The 13,385-nt window shown below is 39.8% G+C and overlaps 1 protein-coding gene across 2 annotated transcripts in view; it reads right to left on the bottom strand.

Annotated features, from left to right (window-relative positions):
• Positions 1–4,013: 4,013 nt before the first annotated feature.
• NETO2 (neuropilin and tolloid like 2) overlaps positions 4,014–13,385 on the bottom strand; it is a 31,614-nt gene continuing 22,242 nt past the window's right edge. Inside the window, exons 8-9 of one of the 2 annotated variants that reach the window (XM_065662846.1) lie at positions 9,900–10,013; positions 4,014–6,764 (exon numbers count right to left, since the gene is read on the bottom strand). In XM_065662846.1, the coding sequence (XP_065518918.1) occupies positions 6,184–6,764; positions 9,900–10,013 (695 nt within the window). In that variant the 3' untranslated portion in view covers positions 4,014–6,183. The remainder of the gene's footprint in view (positions 6,765–9,899; positions 10,014–13,385) is intronic. The other variant, XM_065662847.1, reaches the window with a different exon arrangement.

The following is a 13,385-nucleotide window of genomic DNA, read 5'->3' as shown; positions in this document are numbered from 1 at the left end:
AATTCTTTCCTGTTAGGGTGGTGACGCACTGGAATGGGTTGCCCAGGGAGGTTGTGAGTGCTCCATCCCTGGTGGTGTTCAAGGCCAGGTCGGGTGAAGCCTTGTGTGGGATGGTTTAGTGTGAGGTGTCCCTTCCCATGGCGGGGGGGTTGGAACTAGATGATCTTGAGGTCCTTTCCAACCCTAACTATTCTATGATTCTATGATTCAATAATTATTGATCCTCCAGGTCAAAAGGGATGACTTTGGAAAGGTCAGATTGGTCAGTCAGGTTAATAAGTTGTTAGAACAGTGTTGCCATAGTCAGAGGTTTAGGTACTTAGGACATATCTCACTTCATGTGGGAGGCCAGGTCTACTGGAGGGTGATGGAGCTGGTCTGGTGAAGGGGAAGAGCTGCTTTTGCTGGAGGCTTGCCAGGCTGGCCAAGGCAGCTTTAAACTAGATGTGCTGGGGGAGGGGGTCATCATTCCATCCCAACACTCCCAGTCAGTTGCTAGCACCTGTAATAAATGGAGCTGTTCAGAGATATTTCAGCCGCTCCAGTCAATGAGTCGGCTTTATTTGGAACTCAGCTCAGATGACTCTATACAAACACCTGTAGAATGGGGAATAAACAAGAGGAATTAGAGATGAGTCCATAGCTACAGGGATATTATATCATTGGCATCACAGAAACATGGTGGGATGGGTCCTGTGACTAGAGTGTTGGAATGGAAGGCTCCAGGCTCTTCAGAAAAGATAGGCCCGGCAGACGAAGAGGGGGAGTTGCTATTTATGTCAGTGATAGGCTGAAAAGAATGGAACTCTGTCTGGCGATGGGTGAGGAGCTAGCAGAGAGCTTGTGGGTCAGGGTCAAAGGGAGAACAGCTATAGGGGACATTGCGGTGGGGATCTGTTACAGGCCACCTGATCAAGGGGACTCTGTGGATGAAGCGCTCTGTGTCTACGCCTAGGAGAAGCCTCATGCTTGCAGGCACTTGTCCTCATGGGGGACTTCAACCATCCTGGTATCTGTTGGAGAGAGGGAATGGCCCGGCACAGACCATCCAGGAGGCTCCTCAATTGTGTGGAACACAACTTCCTTCTGCAAGTAATAGAGAAGCCGACAAGTAGAGGTGCCACGCTTGACCTCACGCTCACCAACAAGGAGGGGCTGGTGGGGAATGTGGTGCTCCAGGACAGCCTTGGTTGCAGCGATCATGGGATGGTCGAGTTTGAGATCCTCAGGACAGTCAGAAGAGCATGCAACAAGCTCACAGCCCTGGACTTCAAGAGGGCAGACTTTGGCCTCTTCAAGAATCAGTTCACTAAGGTTGCATGGGATATAGGCCTAGAGGGCAGAGGTGGCCAAGACTGTTGACTGTTAGTTGATATTTGAGGATCACCTGCTCCAAGCTCAGGAGTGTTGAATCCCAACTAGAAGGAAGTACAGCAGGAGGGCAAGGAGACCTCCATGGATGGATAAGGAGCTGCTGAAGAAACTCAGAGGGAAAAAGAAGTTTGTGTAAGGCGGAAGTGAAGACAGGCAGCCTAGGAAGAATACAGGGATGTTGTCCTGGAAGCTAGAGACCAGGTCAGCAAAGCCAAGGCCCAGTTAGAATTAAACTTGGCTAGAGATGTGAAAGATAACAGGAAGGGCTTCTTTAGGTATGCTGCAAAAAAAAAAAAAAATAGACAAACCAGGGGTAATGTAGGCTCTCTCCAGAACCTATCAGGAGAATTGGCTACCCTGGATTTGGAGAAGGCTGAGGTTCCCAATGACTTCTTTGCTTCAGTCTTCACCAGCAAGTGATCTGACCATGCTGCTCAAGTCTGGAAAGACAGATGCAGAGACTGTGAGAATGAAGACCCTAGGCCCACTGTAGGAGAGGATCTGGTTTGAGACCATCTTAGGAACCTGAATGCGCACAAGTCCATGGGACCTGATGAAATCCATCCGCGGGTCCTGAAGGAGCTGGCAAATGAAGTTGCTAAGCCACTGTCCATCATATTTGAAAAATCATGGCAGTCAGGTGAAGTTCCCGATGACTGGAAAAAGGGAAATATAACCCCCATTCTCAAGAAGGGGAAAATGGAAGACCAGGGGAATTACAGACTGGTCATTCTCACCTCTGTGCCTGGCAAAATCTTGGAGCACATTCTCCTCGACAGCATGCTAAGGCACATGAAAAACAACAAGGTGCTTGGTGACACCCAGCATGGCTTCACTAAGGGGAAATCCTGACTGACCAATTTGGTGGCCTTCTATGATGGAGCTACAGAACTGATGGACAGGAGTAGAGCAGTTACTGTCATCTACCTGGGCTTGTGCAAAGCGTTTGACACTGTCCCACACAGAAACCTTGTCTCTAAGTTGAAGAGAGATCAATTTGATAGATGGACCACTCAGTGGATAAAGAACTGGCTGGATGGCCGCAGGCAAAGAGTTGTGGTCAATGGCTCCATGTCCGGCTGGAGACCAGTAACGAGTGGTGTCCCTCAGGGATTGGTGTTGGGACTGGTCTTGTTGAACGTATTTGTCAGTGACATGGACAGTGAGATTGAGTGCGCCCTCAATGAGTTTTCCAATGACACCAAGCTGTGTGGCTCCGTTGATACGCTGGAGGGAAGGAATGCCATCCAGAGGGACCTTGACACACTTCTGAGGTGGGCTTCATGAAGTTCAACCAAGCCAAGTGCAAGGTCCTGCACCTGGGTTGGGGTAATCCCAGGCACAGCTATAGGCTGGATGGAGAACTGATCCAGGGCAGCCCTGTGGAGGACTTGGGGTGTTGGTCCACGAGAAACTGAACATGAGATGACTTCAGTGTGCGCTCGTAGCCTAGAAAGCCAACTGTATCCTGAGCTACATCAAAAGGAGCGTGACCAGCAGGTCAAAGTAAGTTATCCTGCCCCTCTACTCTGGTCTCGTGAGACCCCACTTGGAGTATTTGTGCAGTTCTGGTGTCCTCAACCTAAGAAGGACATGGAGCTGTTGGATCAGAGTCATGAGGAGGATGAGGGGGCTGGAGCACATGAAGACAGGCTGAGAAAAGTTGGGGCTGTTCAGCCTGGAGAAGAGAAGCTGCATGGAGACCTCATAGCAGCCTTTGAGTGTCAGAAGGGGCCTACAAGGATGCTGGTAAGGGATGCTTCATTAGGGACTGTAGCAATAGGACAGGGGGGAGTGGGTTTAAGCTTAAACAGGGGAAGTTCAGGTTAGATACAAAGAAGTTCTTTACTGTGAGTGTGGTGAGGCACTTGCACAGGTTGCCCATTAAGTAGTAAATGCTCCATCCCTGGCAGTGTTCAAGGATAGGTTGGACAGAGCCTTGGATGACATGGTTTAGTGTGATGCGTCTCTGCCCATGGCAGGCACATTGGAACTTGATTTTAAGGTCCTTCCAAACCCTAACTATTCTATGACTCTACGATTCTATGAAACATTTTGGAGTCAGTATCAAGTCTGAGTTTCCTATACTGCTAATGTCATGTCTGTAAATGCAGACCTATCCTGACAGACCTCTCAAGTACCATGGTTCTTAGTTGCTTTTATTTTTGTCTTGGCTGTAGGTTTACTTCTACAACTTTCATCCACAGCAAATCTTCATGTTTCATAGTCTGATGCCTAAGCTACTAAGATAAATGGATTTTAAATATCAAAAAGTAATTAATGCTGTTTGCCTTTTCCTGGACCATGTGTGCCTAGTGACCAGGTGTTAACTAGGCAAGAGTATCTGGTCTTTATTTATCCTAAAGACAAAAAAACACTGATTACACAGCAAGGAAGTGGAGAAAGAGGAGCTTGTAGAGCTGGGCTTCTGGATACTGGAAAAAAGTTCTGCACAGAATACATGACTGGCTATGGAAGCTCACCTCTGTTCTCTGGGGTATAAAAACTGCCGAAAGCAGCCGTGTTCTGACCATGTAATCAAAAAGTTACAACAGAGACCGAAACATTATTCAGGCCATTTGGGAACTTCTTCAATAGAGCTTTCCCCCTTTTCTCCATGAAATTGGGCTTTGCAGGCTTGCTGTTTATTTTATTGTTACCGGTATACTGCTCAAAGACAACATAACTTAGGAAAGAATAGGGATCACATTATTTTTATCACATGAACAAATATACCTTAAAGAAAACTTAATCATGCGCACCTAGCACTTACAAGTGTTATATGGATAAAAATGACCTGTGCAAAACTGCATATTACTTGTAGAAAGAATCCAGAATTAACAGACTGTCACAAATAACATTCTGTACCATACAGCTTGTGGTGAAATATTTATTACTGAAATCAATGAGAGTTAAACTGAATCTATCAAGAAATGTTTTCATTACGTACTCAAAAATCGTCAGCTCAGGTAGATTTTTTAACACACCTGCATGAAGTGCATCTAAAAATAATGGCCATTTTCATTCTCTCGAATTGAAATACACTCTGGGATCAACACAAAAACTGACACCAGAATACAGCCTTACAGGTCTGATTTTTTACTTCAAATTCAATTCTTTCTAGACATCTGACTGGGTTAATTTTTAAGTTGGGAAATGTTGGAGGTACGCAGTTCTCCTCAATCCTCTTTTTTTTTTCTTCCCCCCTTTCATTTCTTGCATTCTAAGCATTTGCATATGCATTTAAAAAAAAAAATCATTCTTATGGAAATCTGTTATTACAGCTGTTGTTAATTTTTTATTTTAAAGAGAAGATTTTTCAGTTGCTAGGGTTGTATATTAAAGTTTTGGGTTTTTTTTTGTGTATGATAGTCAGCACAGCAAGCACTAGGGTTTTACATACATTTGTAAATAAAGGATATGCCCAGTACATGCTGGTTGGTCACCTTTAGTGAAAGGCTTCCTGAAAACAAAATACCAGAATAAACCCAAACAAGCCAGGGACTAAAATGTAGGCTAATGTAGAAGTCATATTAAGTATTCTTGGCAAATTGCAATGTACACAGCAGGCACTGCATATTACTTTGAGCTGTGAACAGGGACACTGAAACAAGCCTGCTGTACAGCTGTTAGATTTTGTTTCAATAAATAGCCTGTACAGTATCAAACTGTATAAAAAGTTTAAAAACACAATGAGAATTATTTTAAAAAGTTTTTTATATTGTAAAAATTTTAAAATTAGGTCCAAACCACTATTAAAAAAGGTATGAAATATGCAATTTTGCGAGTGGATTAAAGGGGTGTAACAAATGTTCCAAGGGTAAATCAAGAGTTGCTTTGTGATTTCTCTGTCTCCAGTATCTCCATGTACCTGGTAGTCACACAGACCTCAGAGCAGTTCTCTTCAGGCAAGTAGGACATGAGCTAAAAGTATTACCACTGATTTCAGTAGGGAAGATTTGCTGCAATATGGATGAAAAAGCTATTTAAGGAACAAATGTACAGTACAGCCTATTTATGACAGTACTTGGAAAAGGCAGGAACAAAATTGTTTTCTAACTACAGAGCTGTGAAATCAGTGAGCCATATGGATCTGTAATACATGGCAGAATATTTTAAAATCCAAACCTTCTTGAAAAAATATTGTTGTGTATAGACTAACATGAGTACTTAACTTGTGTTTAAACCACAAGCTGCAAAATTACGTATGTTCAACTGTATTAAAATTCATGTGATTCAGTATTTCAAAAGGCAGTAATCCTTTTCACTTCTCACAAAGCAGAGTGAGGAACTAACAATTAAAGGCAATATAAACAGTAGGCAAGATGAAACATGGCTGTAACACTATTCTTGATTCTTAACTGGCACTTAACACTACTTTCAATTTGACAAATACAATAAGACACCTATGTTGACATACATGTGGTGCACTTTACTTTTATTTATGTAACTGAGGTATTAAAATTGTCTTGAAAAGCAGACACCTAAAGAAGAAAAAAATTAGATAAGGAAGAGAATAGTAATCATTGTTTTCAGTCCTCAGTGATTAGTACCTGCTGGGTTTTTTCTTCCAATATCCTTTACTTATAATTTTCATGCAAAGTCTGTCTTACTCCTCCACTAGATAGGTATCTTGGGAAGATGGGAGAAAATCCACCATTTCTCAGAAAGAGTTATGCAGACTTTTGTAAAATGAAATATAATAAGCTAAAAGTGTATCTCACACACTGCATATAATACACTTTTAATATATACACTGTTATTGTACACAAGCATCTTGTAGACACTGATACCGCCTTCACTAGGAAATCAAAAATCAATAGATAATGAACCTTGTGCCGCATCTTCTCTTCCTCGAACATAAATTTCGCATGGAATCTCCTCCATCACCCTGTCTTCTATGACTTGCTCAGGGCAGTCATGCGCTTGTTTGAAAGTGTAACTACTTTTCTTGAATGTGCTGTTAAATGTTTTCATTGGCTGAGGCTGAGCAAAGTCATTGCGGAAGGGAAGCTCTACAGAGCTGAGGTTTGTCCTGCTTTGTTTTGTATTAGAGGCCTGGGAGCCACAGTGGTGGTCGTGAATGCATCTGGAAGCTGTTGAAGGGCGTCTCATTTTCTGGTAGTTTTCAAGTTCCTCTGACAAATCTGCCAGATCTGCAGACATTTCTTTGTCCCGTAGTGAAAACAGTTCATAATGTGGAGGATCAAATACTTCCTGGAAGCCAGTTTTATTGAATGCAGTCTTGCAAGCCATAACCTTTTTGCGAGGTTGCTTTACTTGTACTAGAATTGAAATGATGAGAAGTACTAAAACTATTCCTGATGTGATGCCAATGATTGTTCCATGAGTTCTGGTAATTTGTTCAAACAATCCAGTTCTTTTCTTTTCTGCAAAGAAAAAATGAGGACTATGATAAGGGTATTATGATTTTTCACATTTTTGATCATGCATTAAAACAAAGCAAGCTATGATTGCCATATAAGTGCTGTATTAATGGAATGACTTACTGGCATTGGAGGCTAAATCCTTGTTCAGCAAGTCTAATTCTCCATCTGCAGTAGTGGCCACTACACAGTATTTCAGGGGTGGGTGGAACTCTGTGGCCAGTGTAGACTGACTCAGCTGGGATGTGGCTTCAAGCCTGAACCTCTACCCATGAGTTTACATTCCAAAATGTACAAGTAGGCTTAAATGAACAGCTACCTTACCATGTTTTGCTCCTGCTGGTAAGATTCCCATTGATGTCAGTAGAAGGAAACCTAGATTTAAAATGATTTTTTTTTTCTGTAAAAGTGAAATCTATTATCATAATAATGATATGAAGGTGACTGTACTATTTGCTTTTGTGTCTCTTGGAAACTGACGGACTGTCTATTATGGAATTTGGTTATATATTTTTCAATACAAGGAGCTTTAGCATAGATGTATTCCACGTTTAACAGTTCAGTAATCAAGTCAGATGTACAAAAGAAAAAAAAAACCAAAAAAACCCCCCGAGATGGGCTGGGGAGAACAGGCACAGACAAACTAACCCAAATCATACAGCACTTCATATGGAGTCCACGTAGTACTTCATATGAAACACACAAGATGGCAGCATCAGAACAAGATGGTTTTCATACTAAAAATTTGTATTTGAAGACTAAATTTTTCCAGTTGGATTTCAGTTCTGTAAATGTATTTGTTTGGCAGTGTTCAAGTCCAGGCTGGATGGGCCTTGAGAAACCATATCTAGTGGAAAGTGTCCTTGCCCATGTCAGGGGATAGGAAGTGGATGAGCTTTAAGGTCCCTTCCAACCCAAACCAGTCTGGGATTCTATGATTGTCCTAGGGGACTTACAGAATTCTAAGCTGAGACTCTGCAACGTCCTCTGCAGGGGGAGGAAAGCATTTAAAACTATGTAGAAGAAAATACAGTAGCCTAGATGCTGCATCCTATGTTCAGATATCTGGTTCCAGGATGTCTCTATTACACACCTAAATACTCCGCACACAGTGCTTGGAGAGAGTCTGTACCACCCTATACTGTTTGAAACAATCCATATACTAAACAGACTCCCAAGGAGTTGGCTAGTAAGAAATTACGTCTGAAACACAGCTCTGCTTCAGAGCATTGACTGTCTACTCTGAGTTGCAGTTGTATTTTTAATGTGAAGGAGGATACGCCCCTTCTCCTGCTGTCATGGTTTAAACATGCCTAGCTTAGATCTCACTGTAACCATACATTGTGGGAGGTATGAATGCACTAAGGCAGTTTTCTCATCTGTGTCTAAGTTTCTTAATTCTCTGGTGAAAAAGTTGTCATGCAAAAGGTGATGTCTTCTTCAGTCTGTTTAAATAAAGAGCATGCAACTGACTTTCCTATCAGTTTTTGTGCCACTTGGCTTAGTTCACAATATGCTCAGGTTTTGTTAGCTATCAGTATGGACTACATGAGAACTCTGGGTGCTGGCAGAAATTTTACACAGCTGTGAGAAGTTTCTTTTTAAGGCTAGATATTGCTTATTCGGTTACAGCAGCCTCTCTTCAGTCTGCCTACGCTGGCAATACAGATGAAGTCTTCAGCTGTCTCTTCATTATTTGATGTGCAAGTATTACAGCAGAATTTAGACTGTATTCAGCACAAAGCATGGTAGGTTATTCAGCACCATATATAGTAATTTGCAAATATACTGGGAAAGACATTTTCTTCATGCTATGACACGGTTTTAATGGAATTAATTTTTTAAATGCTGCAGTATGTGAGTGAAGTGTGGATTCCAGGCAAGATTCTAGAAAGTGGTTGGTAAAGGTAAGAAAGAGATATAGAAATTGCACTTCAGAGGGGATACTGAATATTAACAAAGCTAAGCATTGTTTAGAGGAGCTCACTTTTACATTGAAAACCTGGGAGTCATGGATCAGCTTTGTTAACTGGAAAGCTTCCAGAATATACCTTGCATTTGAGTATTTATTAGTGGTGTGTATTTTTTTGTTTGCTCCAAATGAAATTTAAAAGTAAGTTTTTTAATATGTATTTACTAAATATTTAAGCAGTATTTGTGTGTTGAAAAGCCATCTGATTTCAAGATTTTCCACAAAGAAGGTTTTTACCCTTCCTGCAGGGTTGATTTCTCTTCAAAATGGAGTTAGTATTTAAGTGCTTCTGGAGTTATGTGTGCAGACCTATTTATGCCATTCTTTGTCAAAAAAAACCCACCAAACCAACAAACAACCCTGCTCACATGTGCTCTTTTCTTGCTTTCTTTTAGCAAGAGAAACTGTTGACCTTAAATTTGTTTTGTTTCAACTCTGAAAATTCAGCGATTGTTGAAGCACAGATGAACATATTTGCACTTTAGCAGAATAACAGTTTCCTCTTTTTCCTACAAAACCTGATACTGAGACACATTTTTCCTGTAGCTGTGATGATTTAAACAATACTCATGTGCCCCGTGTTCTAAGAGCAGTGATATACATCCGTCCATTTTCCATAAAAAGATCACTCCTGCTTCCTAAACAATTCTTCCTACCCATTTTCACACCATATGCAGCAGCTGCATTTATTCTGAGATACCCTGTGATTAACAACTTAAAACAAGTGTTTTAAAATTGTCTTTCTCTTTGAAGACTGTTGCTTGAGACAGGGTTTTTATGCATGAAGGCTTGTCTGTCTTTTTCAAGCTCTGTATTTTTTTCTCTAAGAGATATTACCTGTCCCTACAATCTTCGCTTTGTTTAAAATTCAGAAATGGATAGGTTGCAACCTGGCAAATACTACATTTTATTTCCTATTAAGCTGATATCCTTTTAAAATAAGATACTTTATGTTGAAGATGAAGTAATATAATAATAAAGCAGCAGGATCAATATTCAAGATGCCTGCGCATCTCCTGAGTTTAAATAAAAAATTTGGAACATCTTTCTGAGATTAGTAGAATATCTGTCTTAGGCATATTTCCAGGAAAAGCGATTTCATGATTTTCCTGAAAGGCAAACTGACCAACTGAGCTCACAAAGGCTATACTTTCGATTATATTCACCTCTGCAGTGATTTTCATCCCAAGGGTATGCACAGTTCTGAATGCCATTGCACACTAAAGAATTATTGATGCACATGTTGCTATGGCAGAAGTAAGTGTTGCCTGAGCAGGGAGCTGCAGAAGAGAAGAGAAAGAAAACATTAGGAATTTTCAGTAATCAATGCACAGCAATGGAACTAGCAAATTCCTGTTGTGTTCTTTTTCATTTTTTTTTTTTTTTTTAACATGTGTACTCATTTTTTACCCGTTTTAAACACTTTTCTTGCACATCACTAATTATTGGATGATTCACTCCTGTCACATGATTTCTGGCAAGGGCATTATCAATGCTACAAAAAAAATTCTTGCTCAAAATGGGTAGCAGATAGAGACAGTCACATACCATGGATAATGGAAGAAGGCTTTAATACTTGCCTTTCAAATAATACTTTAATACTTTGCTTTAAAATACTTGCCTTTAAATACTTAAAAATCGTATTTTCATCACCAGTTATATATTTATTCAGTCTGCTGTGCATCTGCTATGCAGATGTTGTGAAGCAGTTCCTGAACATATGCATGTATAGCCCATTAATATCTTAAGGTAAATCAGATTTCAGCTTGTGGAGGACTGTTTCAGTAATTGCAAGAGATTTCAATAACTGGAGGCATCTAAGTCATTCTTGCTTGTGAACCAAAGCTCCTAGATCCTCCTGTTAGAGCTAATGCAGGGACTGCGAGAGTACAGTTTACCTTTTTATCTATTTATCTATACATAGTTAGAAATTTGTAGAAATAATTTTAACTAGAAAGTTGCCCTAAAGATTTTATGTTTCTGTGAACATTTGGTATAGCTCCTTGACATTAAAAAATATATATTAAAAACCAGTAATAATTATTTTCAGGGTGTTACTTAATATGCATGGGGAATTCTTTATGAATTCTGGGCACTATTAAAAAAAATGATTTTCTCTTTGTCTTTGTAATATGGTATTTTTTATTATATAAATGTCTGAGTGAAGTCAGTTATACATTAAACTGCAAAGATACATGGTAGATAGATATTCTCTTTGATTTCATAGGAAGAATTTATTCTTGAGAAGTCTGGATTCTCTGAAAAACAATACAAAACCCAAAGAGTAAAACAGAGGAGGGTGACTAATCCTGAATAAAGCGCTTCTCACTCCTTCTGTGAGGCTTCAGAGTCTCAGTGACAGAAAAAGGAGTAGGTAGGTTCTCCTGAATTTGGAAAGAAAGATTGCCCAGACTTTACTTTGTAAAGGATAAATAGGCTCATCATTTAAACAGAATAGCTTAAAAAGGCTATGTATGTAATAGGCTATAACACCTACTGAAGTATTTCTGACCAACGTAAAGGAGGACCTATGAAATTTGTGTCCAGAGTGATTGTCATGGATCCATGTGTATCTGGCTGGTGTTCTAGTATAGATCTGTATCAAGTTGTAGTTCTTTTGGAGGCAGAGGAAAAATTATAATGTAAGACACATTCCCTTTGTTTCATATATTTGGATGATGCATTCTGTTGCTGGCTTCTCCATATGCCAGCACAGTCTCCATTTTACATTTCTGTGCAGTCTCCTTAACATTTTTTGGGTATGGCTTTTGTTCACAAGTTCATAAAGATAGGAGAAATAGACTTAATTTTCCTTTTGTTTATCTGGGGATTACTAAATCTACAAGTCACAAGGACTGACTGGTTCCACCCCAGGGCTTCAAGGACGTAGCTGGGCTCATAACAACTGCCTAAGACTGGTGCAATGTTCACAGTGTTCTTTGTATCTAGCATTATTCATGTACTGAATTGAGCCACAAATCAAATACATGGATTTTTAACATTTCTATTAGCTGAATTAGTCAAATCTGCAAGCAGGACTAGGTGTGTGTTAGATGACTGTCGCCCACAATTAGTGCGTTTATGTAAATCATTTCAGAAATACTGACTGTTTTTTGTGGTTGGCTTCATATAGTTACAAATCATTAGTAAGGTAGAAACGAAAAATAGCCTACTGATCTGAAAATAAGATAAGCAAAGATTCACTTTTCTCAGTTAGAAAAATTGCTTATCACTAGATAATTTAAAAATACATGAAACATCTTTCAGACACATACCTTTCAATTACCCTATCCAATAAAGATGGATAGGGATAGAACATAAATAAAAAAGTTCTCAAGTTAGAACATAAATAAAAAAACCCACATACCTTTTCAGGTTTTCTTCTGCCAATGACTTTTGAGTTGCTTTAAAATTGTATGTTGGCAAAGTTATCTAGCTTTAGGAGTAGTTAATGTTTCAATCTCTTGCACTCAAAAAAACCCAAACAAACAAACAAACCCACAAAAAGAACCCCCAAAACCTCAACTCAACAGAAGAAAAACCCAACCCCACTCCAGTATTTGTAATATGAACAGATAATTTCCTTGGCAAAGTTCATAGCATTTTCTAGATTGAAAGCTGCATTAACTTGCACTACTACTAATATCAATAATTATATTGAAATAAATGCTACTGGTAAGCACTAGTTTTAAGCACAATATCTGTTATTAAACTGCCTCTTGTAGCTTAAACAATAGACTAGTTTGATCCATGCAATTGTTTACTACTCCATCTAGGCAATGCAAGCAATTAGCTATTTCACAGAATCACAGAATCCCAAGGGTTGGAAGGGACCTCTAAAGATCATCTAGTCCAACCCCCCTGCAAGAGCAGGGTAACCTACAGTACATCACACAGGAACTTGTCCAGGCGGGCCTTGAATATCTCCAGTGTAGGAGACTCCACAACCCCTCTGGGCAACTCTTAAGTCTAACTTCTAGCTTGTGTTGAAATTTTACTGTTTTACGGACAGAATATAAAATGCATTTGTTATCTATAACCTAAACTTTTTTGCAAGGTGGTGACCAGGATCCCTTTCAGGATGAGCTACAGACATGTTAATTCTGTCAAAAAAGGTATTTCTTTGAGAGCAAATCTGTACTACTTATTTTTCAAGCACAGCCTTTTGAAAACCTTTGGCATAAGCATAGGTCTGATTTCCTGAAATGGCAGATAAGCTTTATTCAGCTCTCCCCATGTATTACAGATCTGCTCTGCAGTCCTGAACTTATTCTACTTTAGTCTTGAAGATGCCACTTATTTTCAGGTTCTATAATATGGATGATGTCGTTCTTTGTAAACATGGGAGGCAATATATTCCAGTCAGATCAGAGAGAAACCACTTCAAAGAAGATCTCACAAAAAGCACACTTTCAAGAAACATATTCATTTACAATGGGAATAAAGACTATCTATCTCCACCCCAGGCTGTCGGATCCAAACAGAAACCCAGTCTGCATTTACAGCTCTGCTTTTAATATAGCCTTCCTAAATAGTTTGAATTTAACTGCTTATCCACAGTTGTGCAACACAACTGGACTTTGCTAAGGGAGCACATGTGGGATTGCTCCAAGCCAGGTGCATCTGAGAAGGAGGTAGCAGCTTAGGTGTAG

This window comes from Lathamus discolor, chromosome Z, assembly GCF_037157495.1.
Source record: "Lathamus discolor isolate bLatDis1 chromosome Z, bLatDis1.hap1, whole genome shotgun sequence".
NCBI lineage: Eukaryota > Metazoa > Chordata > Aves > Psittaciformes > Psittacidae > Lathamus > Lathamus discolor.
The sequence above is the reverse complement of the archived record's forward strand: the minus strand, read 5'-3'. Positions and strand labels throughout refer to the sequence as shown.